Source organism: Leopardus geoffroyi, chromosome E1, assembly GCF_018350155.1.
Source record: "Leopardus geoffroyi isolate Oge1 chromosome E1, O.geoffroyi_Oge1_pat1.0, whole genome shotgun sequence".
Classification (NCBI taxonomy): Eukaryota; Metazoa; Chordata; class Mammalia; order Carnivora; family Felidae; genus Leopardus; species Leopardus geoffroyi.
This window is the reverse complement of record NC_059330.1, coordinates 11,207,345-11,230,954: the sequence shown is the minus strand read 5'-3', so window position 1 is coordinate 11,230,954 and position 23,610 is coordinate 11,207,345. Positions and strand designations below refer to the sequence as shown.

The 23,610-nt window shown below is 55.2% G+C and overlaps 1 protein-coding gene across 1 annotated transcript; it reads left to right on the top strand.

Annotated features, from left to right (window-relative positions):
- Window positions 1-1,866: 1,866 nt before the first annotated feature.
- On the top strand, window positions 1,867-23,092 carry DRG2 (developmentally regulated GTP binding protein 2). The gene is made up of 13 exons (XM_045487604.1): window positions 1,867-2,126; window positions 6,050-6,210; window positions 10,765-10,854; window positions 11,499-11,559; window positions 13,485-13,575; window positions 14,232-14,304; window positions 14,400-14,490; window positions 15,345-15,442; window positions 15,812-15,888; window positions 17,805-17,893; window positions 18,681-18,739; window positions 21,909-21,962; window positions 22,321-23,092. The coding sequence occupies exons 1-13, from the start codon at window positions 2,063-2,065 to the stop codon at window positions 22,405-22,407; spliced, it is 1,095 nt and encodes a 364-aa protein (XP_045343560.1). The 5' UTR covers window positions 1,867-2,062; the 3' UTR covers window positions 22,408-23,092.
- The last annotated feature ends 518 nt before the right edge of the window (window positions 23,093-23,610 follow it).

The window sequence follows — 23,610 nt, the reverse complement described above, 5'->3', positions numbered from 1 at the left end:
TGCACGTTTTCATAACAACCGTGTTATTCCCATCTTTAAGATACAGAAACAGATTCGGAGGGGTTAAGACATTTAACCAAGCTCACACTGTTATGAACCTCAGATCTGAACACAGAGTCATTTCCAAGGACCCACTTTCCACCCCCAACTTTTTATGAAAAACATACAGAAAAGTTGAAAGAATAATTCAATACACACCTACACACTGTTAACATATGGCCCCATTTACTTTAGCGTCCTTTCTTTAAATGTATACATATTTGGAACTATTTAAAGTAAGATACAAACATCATGTTCTTTAACTCTGATATAGACTGAATGTTTGTATCCCTCAAAATTCGTATGTTGAAGCCCTAACCCCCCGATGTGTTGGTATTTGGAGATTCGTCTTTAGGAATCTGACCCTTTGGAAGGGGATCATAATGGGATCCACGCTCTTGTAAGAACAGACACGAGAGAGCTCCCCCTTCTTTCCTTGTGTGCACGCACCTAGTAAAGGCCATGTAAGGACACAGCAAGAAAGTGACCGTCTACAATCCAGGAATAGGGCTCTCACCAGAACCCAACCATACTGGCTCCCTGATCTCAGACTTCCAGCCTCCAGAGCTGTGAGAAAAATAAATTCTGTTGTTTAAATCACCCAGTGTGTGGTATTTTGTTATGGCAGCCTGAGCAGCCTAAGACAATCCCTAAATGCCACTGGGTACATCTGTTAAGAATAAAGACATTCTCGGGGCACCTGGGTGGCTCAGTCGGATGAGCGTCTGACTTCGGCTCCGGTCATGATCTCACCGTCTGTGAGTTCGGGCCCCGCGTCGGGCTCTGTGCTGACAGCTCAGAGCCCGTAGCCTGTGTCTCCCTCTCTCTCTGCCCCTCCCCTGCTCATGCTCTGTCTCTCTCTCTCTCTCTCTCTGTCAAAAATAAACATAAAAAAAAAAAAAGAATAAAGACATTCTCGGGGCGCCTGGGTGGCTCAGTTAAGGGTCCAACTTTGGCTCAGGTCATAATCTCGCAGTTTGTGGGTTCGAGCTCCACGTCAGACTCTGTACTGACAGCTCAGAGCCTGGAGCCTGCTTCAGATTCTGTATCTCCCTCTCTCTGCCCCTTCCCCGCTCGCACTCTGTCTCTCTCTCAAAAATAAACGTTTTAAGAAAAATTTTAAAGAATAAAGACATTCTCCTACATAATCATACCCATGAACATTAGCAATGATTCCATAATATCTAATATCCTATCCAAAGTCGAAATTTCAATTGGATTAAGAATGTCTTTTTATAGCTGCTTTTGAAATGTTAAACCAGATTCTAGGCAAGGTCCACACATCGTATTTAGTATCTTTTTTATCTGGAACAGTCTCCCTATCGCACCTTTAGTCATTGACAATTTTGAAGAGCCCTGGCCACGTGTCTTACAAAACGTACCACGTTCTACATTTGTCTGATGGTTCCTCGTGTCTAAACTCAGATACGGTATTTTTTGGCAAGAATGCCTCGTAGGAGGTGCTACTTTATAATGCACCACATCAGGAGGCATCTGATGGCAGATGGTTAAGGCTAAGTTGGAACATTTCGTTAACGTGGTAAGGGGGACCCGCTTTCAACCTCTACACAAAACAAGAGCCATCAAGCTTTCAGCCCAGCGATTCCTGACACCAGCAGAGCCAGGTGCGCTTGGAACCCAAAGTTCGGGGTTCCTCACCCAACATTCCCTCTTTGTCTCCCAAGCTCGCATCCCGCCCAGCTCGCGCCTGGCCCAGTACAAAATGGCCCCGCCCCGCCCCGGCCTGGCCCCGCCCCGGCCCCGCCCCAGCCCATCCTGGCCCCGCCCCGGTTCTTAGTTGGCGACGGTGGGGAGGCCAGCCCCGCCGGCCCAGCGGGCGGAACCAATTGTGTCTAGCACTCCGCTCGACGTGGCCGCCCGGACTCTGAATCCCGGAGCGCCGGGCGCACGAGGACGCTGTTCTCCGTGCGCTTCCGGGCGCACGCAGTTCGGCCGCCGCCGAGAGGGCGGAATTCCCGGTGCCGCTGCCGTCTCTGTCGGTGCGCCCGGTTCAGCCGCCACCATGGGGATCCTGGAGAAGATCTCCGAGATCGAGAAGGAGATCGCTCGGACGCAGAAGAACAAGGGTGAGGGCCGGCCTGGCGGGGCCTTCCTTTCTGCCCGCCTCAGTTTTCCTGTCCGTAAAATGGGGGAACAACTCCAGCGATAGAGCTGAAGCGGGCTCGAAGGCCGCAGAAAAGTGCCAGAGACGTGACCTCGTCTCCCAGCGCGCCGAGGCAGGCAGGACCAGGCAGGATCCGGGTCCCAACGCGCGGGTCTAAGTGCAAACGATCCCTGTGAGATCTGCTTGGTGCCAGACCAGGTGACCGAGTAGAGAAATCCCAGCGCGCAGCCAGCATCTGACCCAGAGAGGCATGGTCTGGGTTCAAACCCGGGTCTCCCGGTGGTCGGGCCTGGGGGAGTTGGCACTCGCCCCGCTTTGTGCTGGCAAGTCCAGGAGGACCCCTTTTACAGCTTCACCCAGCACCTCGGGAACAGAGGCCATCAAGACTCGAGTCTGGCGGACCTGGATTTGAACTCCAGCGCCACCAGTACCTGCCGTGAAAGCTTGGAAAGTCACTTCACCTCTTTGCGCCTCAATGTCCTCATTTGTCCCTGTCTCATCTTAGCCCACAACTAAGCATAGTTAAACTAGATAGCATGTGCAAAGTACTAGGCACATGGGAAGCACTCAGTATTTAGCGTAAACCCCCGACAGAGGTAGCACATAATGAAGGATCAAATCTAGGCTTCAGATTGTAAGGGCTGGAAGAGCTCATCGGAGAAGAGCAGTGGGGAGAAACAAATGATGACACCCAAGAAGGCTTCCAGGAGGAGGTGGGGCTTGAGCTGCTTAAGGGGAGGATACTGCAGGTGAGGGGCACTGTGGAGGCAAAAGCATGGGAGTCCAGGTGAGCGTGGTGTGTCCATGGGACTTCTAGGTCTAATCTAAAACATTCTAGAACAGAAGGAGGATCTGGAGTAATGGGGGATACGACTGGCCAGGGCGAGTGAAGCCCAGTGCCTAGCCAGTCCTGCTTTGGGGTTGCAGGAGCAGGAAGCAGGGGATATTAGGTGGCTAATCCCAGTGTCTGTCCTTCCTTGGCTCCATTTAGTTCTGGAGGCTGAGAAGTTGGGGGCATCTTTCATTCATTCATATGTAAGTCTTTTTTTTTTTAAGTTTGAGACAGAGAGCATGAGCAGGGTAGGGGCAGAGAGAGGGGGAGAGAGAGAATTCTAAGCAGGCTCTGCACTGTCAGCATAGACTCCAACGAGGGGCTCGAACTCACAAACGTTGAGATCATGACCTGAGCTGAAATCAAGAGTCAGACGCTTAACAACTGAGCCACCCAGGTGGCCCTCATGATGTAAATCTTAGCAGAGCCCTTATCGTGTGCTAGGCACTCTGGTTAAGGCCATCAGCGCAGCAGGCACATCCTTGCCCTCTTGGAGCTGACCTTCCAGTCTGACCTTCCAGTCTGTAAACTAACAAGCAAATAAATAAGATTGTTTCATCCAGCAATACATGCTGTGAAGGCAGACCAGGGTGACACAGCAAGGGTGGAGGTGGGGGCTGGGCCTGCTAAGGTGAATGATCAGAGAAAACCTCCATGAGGCGGGGACATTTTGAGCTGAGGCCAAAATGAGAAGGTACCAGCCATGCAAAGATCTGGGGCAAGACTGTTCCCAGCAGAGGAACGAACATCTGTGAGGCAGGAACGGACTTGGCTTGTTCAAGGATCTGAAGGTCTGGGGCTGGAGTGCAGTGATGGGAAAGGAAAGGGCCAGTCATGTAGGGCCTTGTAGATCATGGGAAAGAGTCTGAATTGTGTTCTCAGGGCAGCGGGAGCTAGTGGAGGGTGTTAAACAGGGGAGAGACATAGTCTGATTTCTCTTTTTTTTTTTTTTTTTTTCAACGTTTATTTATTTTTGGGACAGAGAGAGACAGAGCATGAACGGGGGAGGGGCAGAGAGAGAGGGAGACACAGAATCGGAAGCAGGCTCCAGGCTCTGAGCCATCAGCCCAGAGCCTGACGCGGGGCTCGAACTCACGGACCGCGAGATCGTGACCTGGCTGAAGTCGGACGCTTAACCGACTGCGCCACCCAGGCGCCCCTGATTTCTCTTTTAAAAGCTCCCACCAGCTGCCCTGTGGATGATACTCCACAGGATCAAGGAAAGTAGCAGGGAGGCTAGGCGTGCTGCCATTTTGGCAGTGATAGAAAAGGGGATGGAAAGGTGATTTAAGGATTAAGACTTAGTCCTTCCCTTCAACAGGTGCTTAGGATCTCAACGACCTAGGGTGACAGGAAGGTCCAGATGAACCTGACGGTTGCCGAACCCATTCTTGACCACTTCTCCCTGCCATCCATTCACTCATTCACTTGTTAGACGTTTCCTGAGTGCCTGCCCTGCGCCACGGGAGACTGGGGATCCTGCCCTACTTGAGTGAGGGAAGTAAAGAAACAAAATAGTTTCAAATGGTGATAAGAGCCATGAAGACCATATACAGGGTCATGAAGCAGAGCGGGGGCCTGAGGAAGGGCAGGGGTTACTGTGGATCGTGATAATAACCAATTTTTCTTAGGTGCTTAATGGTGCTAGGCATTATTCTTAGTGCTTTCTTTAAGCCTTACAGAAATCTAGTGGAGTGGTTACTACTGATAACGTCCCCGCTTTGCAAATTGAGAAACTGATAGACAAGAAGATTAAGGAACTTTCCCAAAGTTAAATGGCCAGGAATGATAGGGTGGGATTCTAGCACAGGTTACTTACCTTTGCGGGACACTGCCCACCGCCCCCTCCGGCTGAGTAGGGGAGGCCTCTTTGAAGAGGTGACATCCGAACTGAGCCTCAGATGTCGAGAAGGAGCCGGCCCCGTGAAGACAAGGTTGAAATGGAAGGGATAGCAAATGCAAAGATCCTGAGGCACGAAGGGTGTCAGCATGTCCCGAAGAAGCAAAAAGAAAGCCACTGTGGCTGGAATATAGTAAATAAGAGAGAGTGGAAGGAGATATTGGAGCAGTAGTGAGGGACCAGGTTACTAAGCCACAGCCCACTTTTCTAGTGAAGATTTTGTAACACCTTTACTGTCGTGAAATACCACTCCCCATCACTGTGCAACTTTTGTACACACCGAATTTGAGAAAAATCAGTATCGTGCTCTAATCCTAATACAAAGGCAGAGCGAAAGGAAAGTAATTTATAATTAAAATAGCGTTTATTTCAATATTTAAATGTTGGGGCACAGCCAAGGTACAGAGACGTTATAATGAAGTGAGATATTTGCACCTCTGGGCAGAGTCACCGGGTATGTGGGCTTAGCCACGATCTACACCAGTGCAGTGTGTTATGTTGGTGACTCGGGTACCCTGCAAGAGGCATCACTGTGAGCAGCTTGGGATCCCAAGATGGTGAGCACCTCTGGGTAAAGTTTGAAACACAACATGCTAGACTCTTTCCTTGACGTACACAGCAGTCGCATTCCTGGAAATTTCAGTGTTTATTAACACTGTAAGAAAATGTCCTGGGGGTTTCTTTTTGTGAAAGAGAGTTAGGCTCTAGGCCCTGGTGCTCCTAACTCAGGTTTTCCCTCCACAGATGTCTTAGGGCTGTGAAAAAATCCTATGGGACACGGGACAATTCTTGGCTGTGTCAGACTGACTCACACTTTGTAGGGCCACTGGCGTCCCTGGCCCCTGTCTAGTAAATGGCGATGGGGACCTCACCATCACACTGACCACAGAAAACATCCTCCGGCACACCCCAGGGAGTGGTGCTGACATGGGGTCATGCGGTCTTAATAAGGACACTGGCTTGTATCCTAAATGAAGTGAGAGGCTAAGGTGGCATTTTGAGACAAGGAGTGTTTTCTTTGCTGATCTCCTTGACGATTGCCATCCGGTTCTGATGTTTCCAGCCAGCATTTGGTTGTATGTGGGGTTGCACCTGACCCACGGGGCTTGGATACCCTGGATACTTACCTTCTGTCTTGCTTTCCGTCCTTCAGCCACTGAGTATCATCTGGGCCTGCTGAAAGCAAAACTCGCCAAGTATCGGGCCCAGCTGCTGGAACCGTCCAAATCGGCCTCATCCAAAGGAGAGGGTTTCGATGTCATGAAGTCGGGTGATGCCCGTGTGGCGCTGATTGGATTTCCCTCTGTGGGTAAGGTCAGTGATGGTCAGCGTGGGCCTTGGGGAGGAAGCAGCCTGTCTTCCGAACACGACTGCCTGGGCCTCCTCGCGCTGCCTTTCTGAATTCGCTCCAGGGACCAAGAAGACCCAGCCTCCCCCAGGATCATGTCCCACCCCTTTATCATCCTGCCTGGTGACCATTGTTTCCTGTCTCCGCTCAGTCTCTGACCCATCCATCACGCACAAACGTTTATTGAGTGCACACCCTGTGCCAGGCTCTGTGAGGCACTGGTAATATGATAGGGAACAAGATAGTTCTGTCCCTGCCCACACGGAGCTCCCCTTCTTAGGGGAGAAAAGACAGTAAGCAAACAGTGGAAGACTGGTGAGGACTGTTGTGGAGGAATATGCAGGGCAGGGGTGGAGTTTATGTCAGGGAGTTCAGGAAGGCTGCTCTGAACCACTTCCTTACCTTCTGGTACCACCGAGATACTTCAGGCTCATCATGTATGTTCCCTGCCCCAGCCCTAGAATCGGCCATTATTTCCAGGGAGGCCTGGTTCCTTTTCTTCTTCTGAGAATGCTGTTTAGAAACCAAGATCTGGGTGTTAACTCACTTTGTAGCAGAATCGTTTTGGCTGTTGCACAGATAATAGGTCGGAAGCGGGGACCCCAGCTCAGATATAGGCCAAGGGAACAATGACCAGGTGGCTTGGACAGACGCTGGTGGAATAGCATCAGGGGAAGTTGGTAACAGCTCTCGCTTCCCGAGTGCTAACTACAGGCTGAGCGCTATGCTTTGTACGGGTTTGGTTTTGTTTTCCCCTTGGCCTATATGATGGGTGTGTGTATCACAGGAGGTGGGAATTGATCTTGCGCTCTGTCTACACACAACACACACACACACTCTCTGAAAATGGGATTATGGCTCCATTGGGCCCTGGCATTTTCACTCCCCCGTGGGTATCTGTCTCATTCATACATTAGAGTTACCTCCTCTCTCTTTTTTTTAAATATATATATATTTTTAACGTTTATTCCCTTTTTGAGAGACAGAGACAGAGTGTGAGCAGGGCAGGGGCAGAGAGAGAGGGAGACACGGAATCCGAAGCAGGCTCCAGGTTCTGAGCTGTCAGCACAGAGCCTGATGCGGGGCTTGAACTCGCGAACCATGAGATCATGACCTGAGCGGCCAAAGTTGGACGCTTAAGCAACTGAGCCACCCAGGCGCCCCGGAGTTACCTCTTCTCTTAACAGCTGCATAGAATCCCTCACTGTGGTCATAGTGTCATCAATAGTCTGCCCCTTCCCTCCTCTGCCATGGTAGCTAGGTCACCCCCAGGCTTTTGTTTGCCCACACAGTGCTGTAGTCACTATCCTTGTGCGTGGATCTTTGTGAACTGGAGCCGGTATTTGTGGAGGACGCATTTGGCCAAGTGAGCACACCAGCTCTAGGATGTGGGTTTTAGAAATGGCCGTCAGCACACTGCCATTTACCCCCCAAAGGAGCTGTAGCCAACGCCATGTGGGGACAGTAGGAATGTCTCTAGTGTCTGCTCACGTACCCCTACACGTGATGCTGCATCCGCGCTGGGCTGTGAGCTGGCCCAATCTCTGCCTCAAGTTCTGCAGAAGGGTTCCTTCCCGATGACAGACAGGTGCTTCTTAATCTTTGGGAACGCTCTTACCCCAGTTGGACCTTATTATCAGTACCCAGTTGGGTGCACTGCCCCCTGCCCTCCATCTGTGCGGGCTCGGGAAACAACGTCGTTTTCGTTATCATCCGTGCAGGTAGGATGAGGATGGGAAGGTTGCTGTAGCCGAGGGTGATGAATGCCCTGGAAGGGAGCCACTGTGACCCCCCCTCCCCCCAGGCCGCTTGCCGTCCTTCCAGCCTGCCCCTTTCAACCCTCGTGCCAAACCCGAGCACCGGTTTGGCGTGCGGCTACCTGGCCAGCGCTCAGATACCTGTAGTGATGGTGCTTATGACTCCTCAACTGGACGCCGAGCAGCGCAGGGGCCTCCCGCCTCAGCCCCTCAGGAGGAGCCGGCGCTGCAGGAGCCCCTCTGGAGAGGTGGGACTGTCCCCAGCCGTGCCCTCTGCCAGCTGGCCACCCGCACAGTCTTCAGTCCTGGTGTGGTTTCCAGATCCCTGTCTTTTTGTCTCTTTCTCGTTTTTCCCAATTTTGTGTAATAGAAATTTCCAAACTTGCAGGAGAGATGAAGGAACAAATACAGTGTCCCTGCCATCTGGGTCCATCAGTTTGCCATATTGCTCCATCTCCTGGTATTTGTGTGTATTTGTGTGCGTGTGCGAGTGGGCTTTTGTTGTTTTGACTGAACCATTTGAGACTAGATTACAGACCTCATGCTTTGTGACCTTTGACCCCAGTATTTAAGCTTTATCTCTAAAGGATAAGGATATTTTCCTGCTGAGCCGCAAACTATCACACCAGACAAGATTAACAGTAACATAGTAACCATCTAATGCCTGGACCATATCCTGATTTCAACACTCGCCCCAAAATGACCTCTGCGGCTGATCTGTCCAAACGGAGCTCTGTTCTAGGACCACATGGGGCCCCTGTATGTATTATTCCTCCATCTGCTTTAATCTAGAACAGTCCCTTTTGTCAAGACCCTAGCTCTCAAGAGACCGGACAGTGGTCCTACAGAAAGCCCATGCTCTGCAGTTGTCTGCTTGCTTCCTTGTGGTGTGCCTTAACCTTTTCGTCTGTTCATTGTTCTTCCTGTGAGCCGGAAGTCAGGTAGGAACCTGGGACGTGGGGCCTGGTTCCACATAGGAGAGGGGGTAGACCTCGTTTTGCACCATGCCGGAAAGCCCCTCATAGCTGGTTGCATTTCCAGAACCGCTGGGTTAAGGGGAGGGATACCCTGTCTCCCCTCCGCATAGTTGCGTTAGCCTCCCCGCCCCCACCCCAGGGGACTGCAAAGTGCCCTGCAAGGTGTGACTACAGTAGTGTGCAGAAGTCAGGCCCCATTGACATCCTCTTGGTGTCCTTGACACCAGTGAATTGTCCTTGCCTGTGAGTTTTGTTAGTGGTTGCAGATGTCGACTTTCTAGTTCTCTTCTTCCTTCCTCACTAATTAGCTGATGTTCCTCAAGAGAGTAGCACTTTCTCTCATCAGTGTTGCTGTCTGGTTAGCCTGAAAAAGTTCCTGGAAAGGCGGGACAAATGCTTATGTGTTGCCTATACATGACCAGCAAGATGTTGGGTCATAGCTGTCCCACAGAGTGACAGGTAAGTATTTTCAGGCTTTAATTCTTCAGGTGTTTATCATGGACTCTATCCGTTTTCACCTTTTATTTTGAGTTTACTTTCCAACCTGCCGAGGACTTCTTTTCCAGATGAGAAGCCCAGGCTGGGAGAAGCCGCCTTGTTTACCAAGGGCTATGCCCTTGAGGGTCTGCCCTGTGGCCAGATGCCACCGTCCTGTTGGGGATCTGGGCTCTCCAGCCATGGGAGGGCCCAGCCTCCCCACTGCAGAGGCCAGAGAGCCTTCCGTTAGCGTCCAGCCGCCATCACTCAGTGTCTCGGCAGCCGTTGCTCTCGGGCTGCCCCACCTGTCCATACCTGTCTACCCCACCGGGTTTTTATCTTTCCTCGAGTTTCTAAGAGGTCCCCAGGGTGGAGAGTTTCTGGATTCGAGGGCAGTGTTTCCTTCAAGGTCTGAAGATATGTGAGTGAGATGTGCCCCCAGCCGTTCCGGTTGCCAGCGAGGGGCACGGTCCAGGCGGCCCTGTCACAACTGCGTCTCAGACTTTTTATTCCAGGTGTCCTGCGACTAGGATGGGGGCAGGAGGCCAGGGCTGGCTTTCTTCCCCTTCTGGCTCTGCCCACTGCTTTGCTGGCCCTCTGGGCCACTGCATCCATCGCCGTGGTCTCGCCATGCTCGGGGCTTGGCGCCTCGGGTGCCTCATCATCTTTAACCCCACGTGGCCCCATGCGGTAGGGAGCGAGCAGATGGCCAGCCTATGCGTGAGGACTCTAAGCTCAGAGGATGAAGTTTCTTGCCCAGGGGAGCCATGTTTCTAACTCCCCACCAGGCCATGGCTATGGTCCCACAGCGAACCGTGGCATAAATGTTCCCATCAAGACCCTTCCTGCCTGGCAGCCCCCTCTCCTGCCGTCTGGCTCTGTCTCAGACCTCATCTGCCTCCTTGCATGTCTCACTCCTCCCTGGGTGAGCAGCCACTTTGAGTGCCACAGGCTGTTGCCTGCTTGAAGTTCTCTGGGGCCCAGGAAAGGCTGGAGGGTTTGGTGGAGCTAGAGAGGGGCCCCTGATTTAGTTGGGGATCCCACTTAGAAACCAGGTCCCTGTGTCCACCTGAGATGGGCCTTGACGCCTCCGAGGAATAGAGTGTCCTTCTGGCACCCTACCTGCCCTGGGCAGAGCCAGAGGCGACCTTACCAGCTGTTGTTTTCTTTCTAGCTACCCAGGTCCCCACCCCGAGGCAGAGGAGGGAGTCTCTGTGATGCCTGCATCTGGCAGGCTCCTGGCCTGTGGGGATTCTCGAAGGAGGCTGGGACAAGACTCCTCACTGCAATGACCTCTTTTTCCTCCTAGTCTACCTTCTTGAGTCTAATGACCTCCACAGCCAGCGAAGCTGCATCCTACGAATTCACAACCCTGACATGTATCCCTGGAGTCATTGAAGTAAGTCGAGGTGTGCTGGATTCCAGAAGGGGAAAGGGTACATGCTTGGGTTTGCGATTATATATTTGTAAGTCGTGAGTGGAGGTGTCCCTGTGGGGGCGGGGGGGTGCGGTTCTGAACTGAGCTTCTTTGCTCTCAAGCAGTGGTACCTCTGAGGATTCTGGCTGCTGGGACCCCAGAGATGCCTGCCTGGAACCCTGACTGGTTCCGGGAGTCCGGCCAGCACCTGGCCACTCTTGCTGGTGCCCCTTTGTGCTCCACTGGCCCGCGCCACCCCGGCTTGGGTCACTTGGTGGTGGTTGGCTGTATCCCTCTGTTTTCTGTGAAGCTTCAACACCTCGGGTAGCTGGGGTCCTATGGCCCAGAGCCTCCGCGGTGAAGTGATATTTTTGTAAGGTGCTATTACCATCAGTGATGGGTGGGTAGGATTACAAAAACTCCAGAGTCTGTGCCTGGGGGGTCCTCAGCTTGCAGGATCTGGAGCTGGAGCTGTGCCAGGCTGAGCAGGCTTGGACCTGGCCCCCGAGGCTGAGCCCTGGGATTCCCAGAGCCCCTGAGCTGCAGGCCAGAGTGGGGGTCCTGGGTTCAGGCAAGCCCTTCCCACGGTCACCCCTCTTCACCTTACCTTCTCCTCCGCATCCTAGTACAAAGGAGCCAATATCCAGCTCCTGGACCTTCCTGGGATCATTGAAGGTGCAGCACAAGGTAGGGAGTGGGAACAGGCGGGTGGGAAACAGGGCGGATCTCTGCACCCCAGCCCATCCTCTTCTGTAGGGATTTGCTGTACTGGCCTCACCGTTAAAATTGGACATGGCTGCAGGGCTCAACGGGTAGGGGTGGGTTCAATGCCCTGTGCTTCAGGGACTCTGGCCTCATACGGTCCTGGCAGGCCCTGTATTAAAGCCGAGGAGACTGAGGCCCGGCAAGACGAAGGGACCTGTACAAGGTCGTGTAGCTTACCTGGCAGGTTTGAGTTCCCCCTTCCATGGTGTGTCCCTGGACAGACCCCTGCAAGGATTGGCCCCTTAGCAGCTGGCTAGTTCAGGCTGTGCTCCTAGTCCTGGGGCCCTGTCCTTTGTTTTGTCTTTGTTTTGTTTTGTTTTAAGAGAAGGGTTTTTTTTTTTACGTTTATTTTTAAGTTTATGTACTAAGTTTATTTACTAACTTTTTTTAAGTTTATTTTTTTAAGCTTTTTTATTTTTTTAAGTTTTTTAACTTATTAAGTTTTTAAGTTTATTTACTTATTTTGAGAGAGACAGAGACAGTGTGACTCGGGGAAGGGCAGAGAGAGAGGGAGAGACAGAGAATCCCAAGCAGGCTCCGTGCTGTCAGCACAGAGACCGATATGGGGTTTGAACCCATGAAATTGTGCCATCATGACCAGAGCCGAAACTGAGAGCCGGATACTCAACTGACTGAGCCACCCAGGCGCCCCTTGTCTTTGTTTTCTGAGATAGGAACATGCCTGTGGCTTCTGGTGGCTTCCTGCAGCATTGCGGACACAGTAACCAGCTGATGGTTATCCAGCACTGGCTAAGTGCCGGGCTCTGCGCTGACCATTATCTCACTTAATCCTCACATAGTCCTGTGACTTAGGAAGTGTCATTATTTCCCTTTCATAGCCAGGAGGAACCGCAGGGACAGACAGGTAAAGGGTCTGCCCTAAACGACTCTTCACCCATCAAGTGGCAGGGCCAGGGTTGGTGCCCACCTCTCTGGTTTAGTAACCCTGTCCAGGCTGGGCAGCCGGACCTCCTCCCTAGGGGTCCAGTTGCCATCTCCTCTGCACGTTTCCGTACCCCACTGCCCCCATCAGGGCAGAGTCCCGGCTACTTGAATCGGGCTGGTGGAAATGGTGATGGTCCCCCAGGAACCTGCTGTCCCAGGCAGCATCATGGGGCCTGGTGTGGTCTGGCCACTGTGGGGGAAGTACGTTTGGTAGTGACAGGAGGCCCCTGGCTTGTGAAGATCACTGGACCCAGCCCCCCATTCTCCAAAGAGGGAGGCAGATCATGGTTGAAATCTACACTACCTGGATCCTAGTGCTGTGACCTTGGCAAGGCGCCTGACTTCTCTGGTGGTGCAGTAACCACATGGTCTGACCTTTGTGTGGCAGTTCCTAAAGTACCTCTTCCTGTGGTGTCTCATGTGATCCTTTCTGCAGCCCTTGGATTGGGGGTGGGTTATATCGCCCCATTTCCAGAAAGGGCAGACATGTTCAAATCCTGATAGCACACTAGCTTTGTAATCTTGGGCAAGTGATGAGCTCCAAAACAAGCCTCAGTTTTCTCATCTATAAAATGGGCTTGATAACACTGACTATATAGGGTGGTTGTGAGGAAATGTTCACGAAGCACTTAGCGTGTGGCCCATTGCAGGGTAGGGACAGGAGGAGAATGTTACTTCTCCTGAGGTGGTGATGTCAGATTACCTTCTAGAACAAGTCTCCATGAGTAAAACAGCACACGGATTAGTGAAAAATGGCAAGGAAATCAGAGCCAGGGGCTGGCATATGGCAGAGACCATGATGGATCTGTAGAGGACAGGAGTCTGGGGCTCCGTGGCCTGGGTGGGGGTCACACGGGTTGTGCCTATGCCACTGTGTAACCGTGTCCCTTCCACCTGTCCAGGGAAAGGTCGTGGCCGGCAGGTGATTGCTGTGGCACGCACGGCTGACGTCGTCATCATGATGCTGGATGCCACTAAGGGAGAAGTGCAGAGGTCTGCAGGGGAGTGTGGGGGGTGGGGCAGGCTAACATGTCTGGGGGGCAGTGGGGATCCCTGGGCATGCTGGTAGGACACTGTGGCTCCAGCTGCTGTGTCCCTGATCATGATGGGTGATCCACGGGGCGCTTGGGCCTCTCACACGTGGGAGCAGCAGCAGGACTGTCCACAGGCTAAACCCGTGCAGTCAGCCTGGAGCGTCCTCTCTGAGTGGCTTCCATCTGGCATGGAGATGTCTGGAGGCTGGGGACTGTGGTACGCTGCACCGACTGAAGCCTGTGTCACCCTGAGCCCCATGCTGGCTCTGGCTCCTGCCTGCAGAGGCCAAGGTGCCTCAGTTGCTGCCCAGAACCCAGTGGGAGCCCAGGCCCAAACAACAGAAGCCTTATTCATGCCCTGACCTGCTGGCTAAGGGGCACAGCAGGCCTGCCTCTGCGTGCCAGTCGCAGGCCCAGCCAGTCTCCCTCGAACTGGGCAGAAGGTCCAGAGGCTCCTCAGCAGCTTTGGGTTGTTGAGAAGGAACGTTCTGGGTTCCCAGTGGTGGGTAGGAGGGCATTGGCCTCCCTCTGGAAGGGCAGGGGCTTCCTGTGTAACAGGGAAGCCATTTGGCCTGCCTCTGGACACCTGTGAAGGCTCGTGGGGGTTCTTCCCAGGTCTCTGCTGGAGAAGGAACTGGAATCAGTGGGTATCCGTCTCAACAAGCACAAGCCCAACATCTACTTCAAGGTGAGGCCCCCCTCACCAGGAGGCCAGGCACGGGCGGGTTTGGGATGATTGCAGCTACCCCTTTGTGAGCCGCTCTCCTTTCCTCTCTCCTCCAGCCCAAGAAAGGTGGTGGCATCTCCTTTAACTCCACAGTCACACTGACCCAGTGCTCAGAAAAGCTGGTGCAGCTGATTCTGCATGAGTACAGTATCCTCCCAAAAGCAGCAAGGGAGGGCCCAGAGCCCTCAGGGCAGGGGAGGGGCCACCCGAGACAGGAGGGAGGCCTTGCGGCCCAGGATGATCACAGACCACCCCAAGCCACCCCGGCTCCATCCGAGCAACTGCCAGGAAAGCGGTAGTGACATGGGACACTTCCTGTCCCCCCTGCCTCCATGCTCACCAAGCTGCAGGCTGGCTGGGCCAGAGCCGTGAACTCCGCAGTGGCTTCCTAACTCCCTGGCAAGTACTAGGCACTGGCAGCCAGTCACACCTGGAAGGAAGATGAGATGGTGAGGGAAACAGCGCCCGAGGACTGGGGGTTCCTGGCCTGGGGAAGCCTCAGGAAGAACCAGGGGCCTGGCTGGTTGTCGGGGGTGCTGGAGGACAGGGCAGGGCCCCAGAGGCAGAGCAGCTCAGCATGTGAAGAAGTCACCTTGGGACAGGCTGTGTGCAGGGTGATGAGGCCCCTGTCACTGCAGGTATGCAAGCCTCCAGAGGAGAGCTTTGCATGAGGGAAGCTGGGTTAGACCCATGCTTGCAGACAGTGCTCCTGGCACCGAAGCCTGGGGTTCCACTGAGGTGCTTTGGGGATTCTGGCAAGTCCATTTTTCTTCTTGCCTAATGGAGGAGATTGAAACCGCTGATCGAAACTTTATGTATCGTGGCTCCTTTTGAAAAACGAGGGCAGTCCCCAAACTTCAAAAGCTTGTCAAACCTCCAAAGCAGATGACCTCCGAGGTCCCTTTCGGCACTGTGTTTCCTAACTGGCTATCCGGGCCCCTCTCCTGCGGGGGCGCTGGTGGCTGCTGGTGCTCAGATGGCCCTTAATCCGAGCCCCTCAGAGATCTTCAACGCAGAGGTGCTCTTCCGAGAAGACTGCTCCCCGGATGAGTTCATCGATGTGATCGTGGGCAACCGGGTGTACATGCCCTGCTTGTATGTAAGTGGCACTGGGCCCTAGGGCGCACATGTGGGAGCGGAGCTGGCCCCGGGGTGACCCAGATGGGACACACCCCCCTACCCCTCTTCCCTGGCGGCTGCATGAGTTTTGCAGACCTCCCTAGCTTGACACCGGGTTCTATCCCAGCCTTCCCTTCTGGGGAGGGACAGCGGTCCCAGGACCCTGCACCGTTTCCCCACCCTTGAGGCAGCAGGGGAGGGAGGACGCTGGCATCGGCCCCTGCCCCTGTTGTGTTCCGGCACGCGGAGGGAGGCACCGTGGGCAGGGCCGTGGCATTTGGGGACCCGGTTCCTGCGCTACTGTATTCTTTTCCTTCCCCGACACCCACCTCCATCTTCTCAATCCCAGGTTTATAACAAAATTGACCAGATCTCCATGGAAGAAGTGGACCGCCTGGCCCGGAAGCCCAACAGTGTGGTCATCAGGTGAGGGTCCCAACACCTTCTCGTGTGTGTGAGCCCGTCAGGCCTCCCCACCACGTTGGCCAGGCAGAGCCCCCACACGCACCCAGGCCAGAGTAGACCATCTTAGTAACGGCTTTGACCTTGGCCTGGTCCTACCCTGGATCGGCCTGGGCAGAGTGGATGATGTGGGATGGGCTCTGGTTAAGATAACAGAAGGATTTCATCCACCAAGGTAAATGGATAAGAATTGTTAACAGGCTTCGTAGCTTAGTAGTTAACTGCAGACCTCAGAAATCCCAAGGGGCGCCTGGGTGGCTCAGTCGGTTAAGCGTCCGACTTCAGCTCAGGTCATGATCTCACAGTTCGTGAGTTCAAGCCCTGCATCGGGCTCTGTGCTGGCAGCTCGGAGCCTGGAGCCTGCCTCAGATTCTGCGTCTTCCTCTCTCTCTGTCTCTCCCCTGCTTGTGCTGTCTCCCAAAAATAAATAAACATTAAAAAAAATTTTTAAGAGATCCCTAGGGGGGCGCCTGGGTGGCTCACTCGGTTAAGTGGCCGACTTCAGCTCAGGTCGTGATCTCACGGTCCGTGAGTTCGAGCCCCGCGTCAGGCTCTGTGCTGACAGCTCAGAGCCTGGAGCCTATTTCAGATTCTGTGTCTCCCTCTCTCTCTGTCCCTCCCCCGTTCATGCTCTGTCTCTCTCTGTCTCAAAAATAAATAAACTTTAAAAAAAAAAAAAAAGAGATCCCTAGGGTGTGAGCCAGCTGCTTCTAATCCTCCAGAAGATGTGGCTACCACTGCATGGCAGAGGGAAGAGGGAAGTTAAGTCCTCGGGTGGGGGGTGGGGGGCATCCTTGCCCTCCTTGGAGAGGTGGGTCCTGGGGACCGTAGTTCATTTTTTTTTTTTTTTAATGTTTATTCATTTTTGTGAGACAGAGACAGAGTGTGAGCAGGGAAGGGGCAGAGAGAGGGAGACACAGAATCCGAAGCAGGCTCCAGGCTCTCAGCTGTCAGCACGGAGCCCCATGTGGGGCTCGAACTCATGAGAACCGCGAGATCATGATGTGAGCCGAAGTCAGACGCTCAACCGACTGAGCCACCCAGACACCCCTGTAGTTCATTTTTCAGTGTCCTTGCAAGTTCCTCCTTGGGAGCAGCCCGACCTGTGTGCTCCGCTCTCTGGCTTCCCGGCTATCACAAGGCAGTCTGTAGCTTCACACTGAGGCAGGGCTTACGGGGAACCAGATGGTGAGCGGCCAAGGGGGCAGGGTGACTGGTGCAAATGATGGGTGAGGGTCCCGGACCCCCTCCCAGGCGTTGCCAGCTACTGCCAAGAGCAGGAGAGCGCTGGCATCCCTCCTGAAAGACCGCCTCAGTTCCTCTCCTGCTGCTGTATCCCAGGCTGCCTTCAGGGGCTGCCCAAGGATGTGCCGGTTCTTAGGGCATGAGGTCACCTCCTCACCACACCTTCATTTGCTGTGCCAACAGCGTGTCAGTGGAGGTCAAGGTGCCTGCTCAGGCTCATGCCTGTACAAACGATCAAGCCAGGAGCCACCCCCTCAACAAAACCCCCCCTAGGCTGAGCTGTGCTCGGCATTCTCCTTCCAGCAGGTGTCAGGAGGGAAGCCCCACCTCCTGGCGCCCTGTGTCCCTCAGAGATGCCACGTGCCCTCCACAGATGCCACCGGGACCCCCAGGAGAGACCGCTAAGCTCTGCTGGGCGTGACCGTGGTGGTGGCCGGAGGTGCTGGCAGCTGAAGTGTCGAGCCGCCATCAGAACTACAGGCTCAGTTCCCCACGGGTCCCAGATGGGCCACGCCGGCCTCTCTCCCCGGGCCAGCCAGATGGAGGCTGTCCCCTGCAACAGTGAGAAAGCAGTTCTCACTGTCGAGAACAGAGCCCGTGGGGCTACTCTGACCGGCCGCTTTCCTCCCTGGCAGCTGCGGCATGAAGCTGAACCTGGACTACTTGCTTGAGATGCTTTGGGAATACTTGGCCCTGACCTGCATCTACACCAAGAAGAGAGGACGTGAGTTAGGCGGCTGTGGCCCAGGAAACAGGCTGAGCCTCACCCTCCCATAGAGCGGCCACGCTCTGCGTGCGGACCCTGTGCCCCTGGCTCAGCCTGTCCTGTACAGATCTCAGCTTTTCTCCCATCTCGGAATTGTCACTGCCCTCTACTCCAGGCTGCTAGAGACCTCGGCTGAGCCTTTACAGTACAGAGGGCCACTTCCTGGGACTGCTGGTCTTGATGAATTCCTTGGGAGCTGAAGCGGGGAGGGGCAGTGGGATAGAGGCTGTCCTGTGGTTCCCCACTGGCTACAGCAGTAACCCCCCTCCCAGCCTCCTCGAGCAGGAGCACGCCCCCTGGGTCAGGCCAGTGAACACACAGGAACCTTCATTCTGTCCCCTCCCCCTGGTTGCACACCTCACACACCCTGTGACCTTGCAGTTGAGTTCTGGCACTTTGCATCAGCCTTGACCTTGTCGGCAAGGGAGGAGATGTAGCAGCTCTGACCGGTCCCCGGCAGCTGGCTGCCATGTCTTAACAGTTCCATCCAGATGCTTCACGTGGCTGGACTTATTCTCATGGCTGACCGGGTTGCTGGCCCCCCCGGATGTGGGTTTATTTTTATTTTCTGTGTTAAAGTCAAGGTTGTAGAACCCTGCAAGAGGACCTGTAGGGCAAGTGTGCCAAATGGTGAGGGGAAGGTTGAGCCGAGGCTGGAAGGGGCTGGAAGGGCCTCTGTCCCCTGATGGAAGGGCACAGAGCAGCTTGGGGCCGTAACTGTGGTTGCCTCCCTCTACCTTTGCAGAGAGGCCGGACTTCACAGATGCCATCATCCTCCGGAAAGGGGCCTCCGTGGAGCACGTGGTGAGTTGCCGAGACCTGTCGGGACAGTGGGGTCAGGGAGCTCTCTGTCCCTGCTGCAGGGTTTTGCTGAGGTTCTCCCGTTGACTCTTAGATGCAATAGCAGAGTGGCCCAGTGCGGGCTCTGGAGTTAGACCTGGGGTTGCATCCCGGCCCCCCTTCCTTGCTGTGTATGAAGCCACCGGGCCTCTCCCGCCGGCAGGGCTGGCACTTTCTACCCCAGTGGTGGTTAGAGGGCGGGGTTGAAGGAGGTCCAGCGTGTGAATAGTCAGCGTGCCGCCTGGCACTTGGAAGGTGTCCAGGAAGCGGTGGTCGTCGCTGTCCTGTCACGTCTGGGTATTGCAGACTCAGAGCCACAGCTGTGCAGGTGTTCGTCAGGTAGAGCCACTGCCCTGGGGCGTTTCTGTGCTGTCACTCCACATTGTGTTTCCCCGGTGCCTACGGCTCAGAGCTACTGCCTCCATGCCCTCGGCCCCTCCTGGCTTCCTGTCCCTCAGTCAGCCCCCAGCAGCCCTCCCTGCTCCCACATCCTGCCCCCCAGCCCAGGATGGCTGTGATTGCTTTTTACACTCAACACACATTTATCGAGCACCAACGATAAAGCAGCCCCGGTTCCTGCCAGAACAGGGTCCATCGGGGTCAAAGATGCCAAATACCCAATCCCAGAGCTAAGCAGTCACACATAACGGGGAGTGGAACAAAGTAAGGGAACGGGGAGTGACCCTGAGTCTACACAGAGAGGCCAGGTGGTCTTGGGGGGAGGTGTCCTCATGGGGGCCTGTAGACCAAGTAGGACCTGACAGTGAAGATTTAGGGGTGGTGGAAGCCTTCCTAGGCAGGGGTGCAAGGTATGCAAAAGTCCTGAGGCACAGGGGCTCTGGGCTGAGCCTGTGGGCTCAGGGAGAGGAGGGTGCATTTCTGTGTCTAGAGTTTTGTTTCAGGCACAGCTGTCACCTGTCCCTTCAGTGTGACCCTGCACCATCTTTTTCAGAGGTGTATTGGGCCCTGCGGGAGCAAATGATGGCTCAAGCGCCTGGAACAATATTCCAGGTCGACACAGGCAACTTCTTAGGCTTTGGTTTTTTGGGGGTTTGTTTTCCATCTAGCTCATTTCTTCTCAGGATGTGTACTGTGGACAGGTGGTGGGCCAGCCTGCCGTCTGGGCTCATGCATGCATTCAGTCAGCAAGCCCAGCCCGAGGCCTCTGCCAGCTAGAGGTTCCTGATACAAAAGGGCAGGGCTCGGCCTTGAACGCTAGCACGCCCGGCAGGAGCCGCATCCCTTAGATCACTCCTCATGACGGGGGGGCGTCCCTGCTGCTGCAGGCCTATTTCGGAACCTGTGACTGCTGAGGTGTCTCTTGGGGAACCTGTGACTGCTGCGGTATCTCTTGGGGACCCGGCAGCTGTCGATACGGGTGCCCCCATGTGCTGGCCCTCTGTGGAGTTACCCGGCACCTTCTGTGGGTACTTTCCTCAACCCTCTTAGGCCCTGGCTGCTTGCCCAAGAGGATGTAGGACTTCAGCCACTCCCGGGAAGAAAAGCGGGAGATAGCAGTAGGAGAGGGTTTTCCAGGCGGTGGGACTAATAGGTACAAAGGCCCAGAGGCAGGGGTGAGTGTGGAGAATGCTGGGTGTTTGTCATCAGCTGCATGGGGGTAGGAGGTGACAAGGGTCCAGTGGGGTAGGGGAGGGGCTCTGGGGGCCTTGCTCCGGAGCCTGGACTGGCCTCCTCCCTGCTCACCCTCCCCACAGGTGCTTCCCTCCTGGGACACCCAACTGTCCCAGATGCCACAGAGTATAGTACAGGCCTGCCTGGATGCTGGCAGCGGGGCCCCAGGTAGACAGTGGAGCCAGGCAGACCGAGGGTCATATTCTGGTTCTCCCCCATCCTGTGTCAGCCTCCCTGGGCCTCAGTTTCCTCATCTGGGGGTAACTGAATCCCCACCCCCAGGGCCTTTGTGATGCACCCAGCCTAGGCCCCGGTACGGATTCAGTGAGAGCTGACAAAGGCCTCACTTCCAAAAGGGTCGTGGGCCGTAAGCCCTCAAGGCAGAGAGGACCTTGCAGGGCTCTCAAGAGTGGAGGGTACAGTGGGCACTGAGCAGCAGTGGTCTTCCTGTCGTCGAACGACACGTTCTTTCCCATAGTAGAAAAGACGGCCATCCATGACCTGCCATTGTCCCCCATTGCTAGAGATGTGAGTGCGGAGAAACTTCTCCGAGCCCCGTGGTAAATGGCTCCTAGTGTCACAGACACTAGCGTGCGGTGGGGCCTGTGGCAGGCCTGGAGGGCGCACGCCTTGTCTGCCTCGAGGGCAGGAGCACCCACTTCATGCTCCCAAAGCTGTCAGGGTCCCAGGGGAGTCCTTGCGGGGGTGCGGCCCTGCTCCATTGCTGTGGGTCAAGCTGAGGAAGACATAAAACCCAGAGACAACCGCTGGGCCAGCGGATTTCATTCTCTGCTCTAGAAAATAGCGTTGGAACCACTTGTGTGGGTCTCTGTGCTCATTACTGGCAGCAGTGTCCTGGCCACCACGGCCACCTAGAGGAGGCCCCGTCAGGTCAGCTGCCCGTATGTGCTCAGGAAATGTTCTTACAGGCTCAGCGTCCCCACGGAAGCTGTCTCCCCAGCCCCCCTCCCCTGCGCAACCCGGGGCCCCCATCCTCCGGGAAAGAGCTGGCCGCCCTTGCAAGTTCCCCTCCTTCCAGCTTCCTTTAAGAGCTCTGGGATTCCTGAGGTGGAGGCAGATGATGTCATGGGTGGGAGGCTCCAGGTCACAGGGGACAGTGGCCAGGCATGGTGACTCCAGGCTGAGGTGGGGTGACCTGAAAACTACCGTCACCCATCTGAAGGAGCATCTGTCAGGGTTGGCATTCAGGCAAGGCCAGCGGAAGCCTGCCGACAGCCAGGTCCAGATCTTCTTCTGATGGCTTCGAGAACGTCTCTAGTGAGCTCCATGGCCTTTGGGCCAACCTGGAAGTGGGAGTATCAGAAGAGCCTGCAGCCACGCACGAGACCGCCTGTGGATTGAGCCTGTGGTGTTCACAAGGCCAGTGCTGTGTGAGCACCTGCCTTGGGGACTACTCTTGGTGGAGGCCTTGGGCTTGGGTGTGTGGCTAGGCTCGGTGGGCTTGGTATTCATCTCACTGTTACCCTCTCCCGTCCCCCAGTGCCACCGCATCCACCGGTCACTTGCCAGCCAGTTCAAGTACGCGCTGGTGTGGGTGAGTCTCTGGGAAGGAGGAGGGCCGGGGTCATGCCCAGCATAGCCTCCGGGTTAGGCAGAGGCAAGGCGTTCATGCCACTCCGCGTGGTGTCCCAGTTTACGGGGTGTGTGTGCTGACCCGTTTTGGACTTGGGCCTCTTCCATCTTGGGATCCGGGGATGGTCAGTCCACTGGGGACATCCTCCTGTCTGGGGGCGGGGGGAGTGTTGCCAGTGATGGGGCCCCCACTTCAGCCTCTGGCATTCATCTATCCCGTAACGTGTACACCCACCCGCCTTCCTCCCGTAATAGCTATCAGCCTTGGCGTTGCTCAGTGCAGAGGCTGACAGGGCCCCTCTGCCTTGTTCCCCACCTAGGGCACCAGCACCAAGTACAGCCCGCAGCGGGTGGGCCTGACCCACACCATGGAGCACGAAGATGTCATCCAGATCGTCAAGAAGTAGTGCCTCTTGCTGGGCGCCCTGCCTGCCCGCCCTGCCTCCCTGGGGAGTCGGCCCCAGCAGGACGCCCCAAAGCCCAAACAGGAAAAATACAAATACATACACCCCAGGAAGGGGTCTCTCAAGTCTCTGCTGTCTCCAGAAGTTTCTTCAGTAGGCAGATGAAGAGTGTTGGGGCAAAGGGACACGGTTGGGGGACCTGGGCTGGTCTGGTGGCATTTCCCATGAGACTGCCCCCTCGTGTTTGGAACCCTCCCCCTGGCCCCCTTCAGGCACGGGAGGAGCAAGTTGCCCGCTGCCCCACAGCCGGGGTCTGACATCGATGGCTTGCTTGGTGCTGGGGCTAGGAGCTGACCCTGCCCGGGTCCCTGGAAGCCGTAGTTACTGTTGCACCTTGGCCCTTTAGAGCCTGCTGGCACCTGGGGAGGGCGCCTCCCAGGACAGACCCTCGGCCCCACCCCAGGCTGCTTCACGGTGGCTGTAAGCCCCAGCTCATGCCTTCCTCAGCCTGAGGAGTCCTATGTACTGCCCTCCGAGGGCAGCCCCTGCCCAGCACGGACCCCAGGACCCAGAGCCTGCAGGGACACCTGGAGCAGAGGCTTTGGCTTTTGGTTTCTGTATTTTTTTCTCTAAGCCCCTGGTCTCCGCGCTCCTTTCTGAAATAAAGAGTGAAAACAATTCCTGTTCAGACTGAGGACAATTCTGTCGGTTTGGTGAAGTCTGTGGCCAGGCTGGGTCAGGGCCAGCAACGAGCGTGATGACCAGAGGGGGGTGGTGCCTGGTTTGGGGAAGAGCAGGCCCAAGTCCGGGGTGCATAGGAAAATGTGGGGTCTTCCAGGGCGGTCTCTGCCCTAGAAGGTTGGCCGGGGACTGTGGGCTCTCCTCTCCGTGTGGCACCTCCTGAGGCCGGGCCTGGCTGCCAAGGTAAGCTGCATCCCCAGAAGGTCCTTGAGCACTCACAGGGGAGAGCAAGGTGGCTGGGTAGAAGATCCGTTGCCTCGGAAGGCAGAGGTCAACAGGCCTTGGCCTGGAGAGTCCTCGCTATGTGCCACGGTCGGTGTGGAGCTGTCTCCACAGCAGCCTGTTCTCTAGAGGCAGCACCTTGCCCTGGGCTTATACAGCTTCTTTTTTTTTTATTTTTTTTTTTTTCAACGTTTATTTATTTTTGGGACAGAGAGAGACAGAGCATGAACGGCGAAGGGGCAG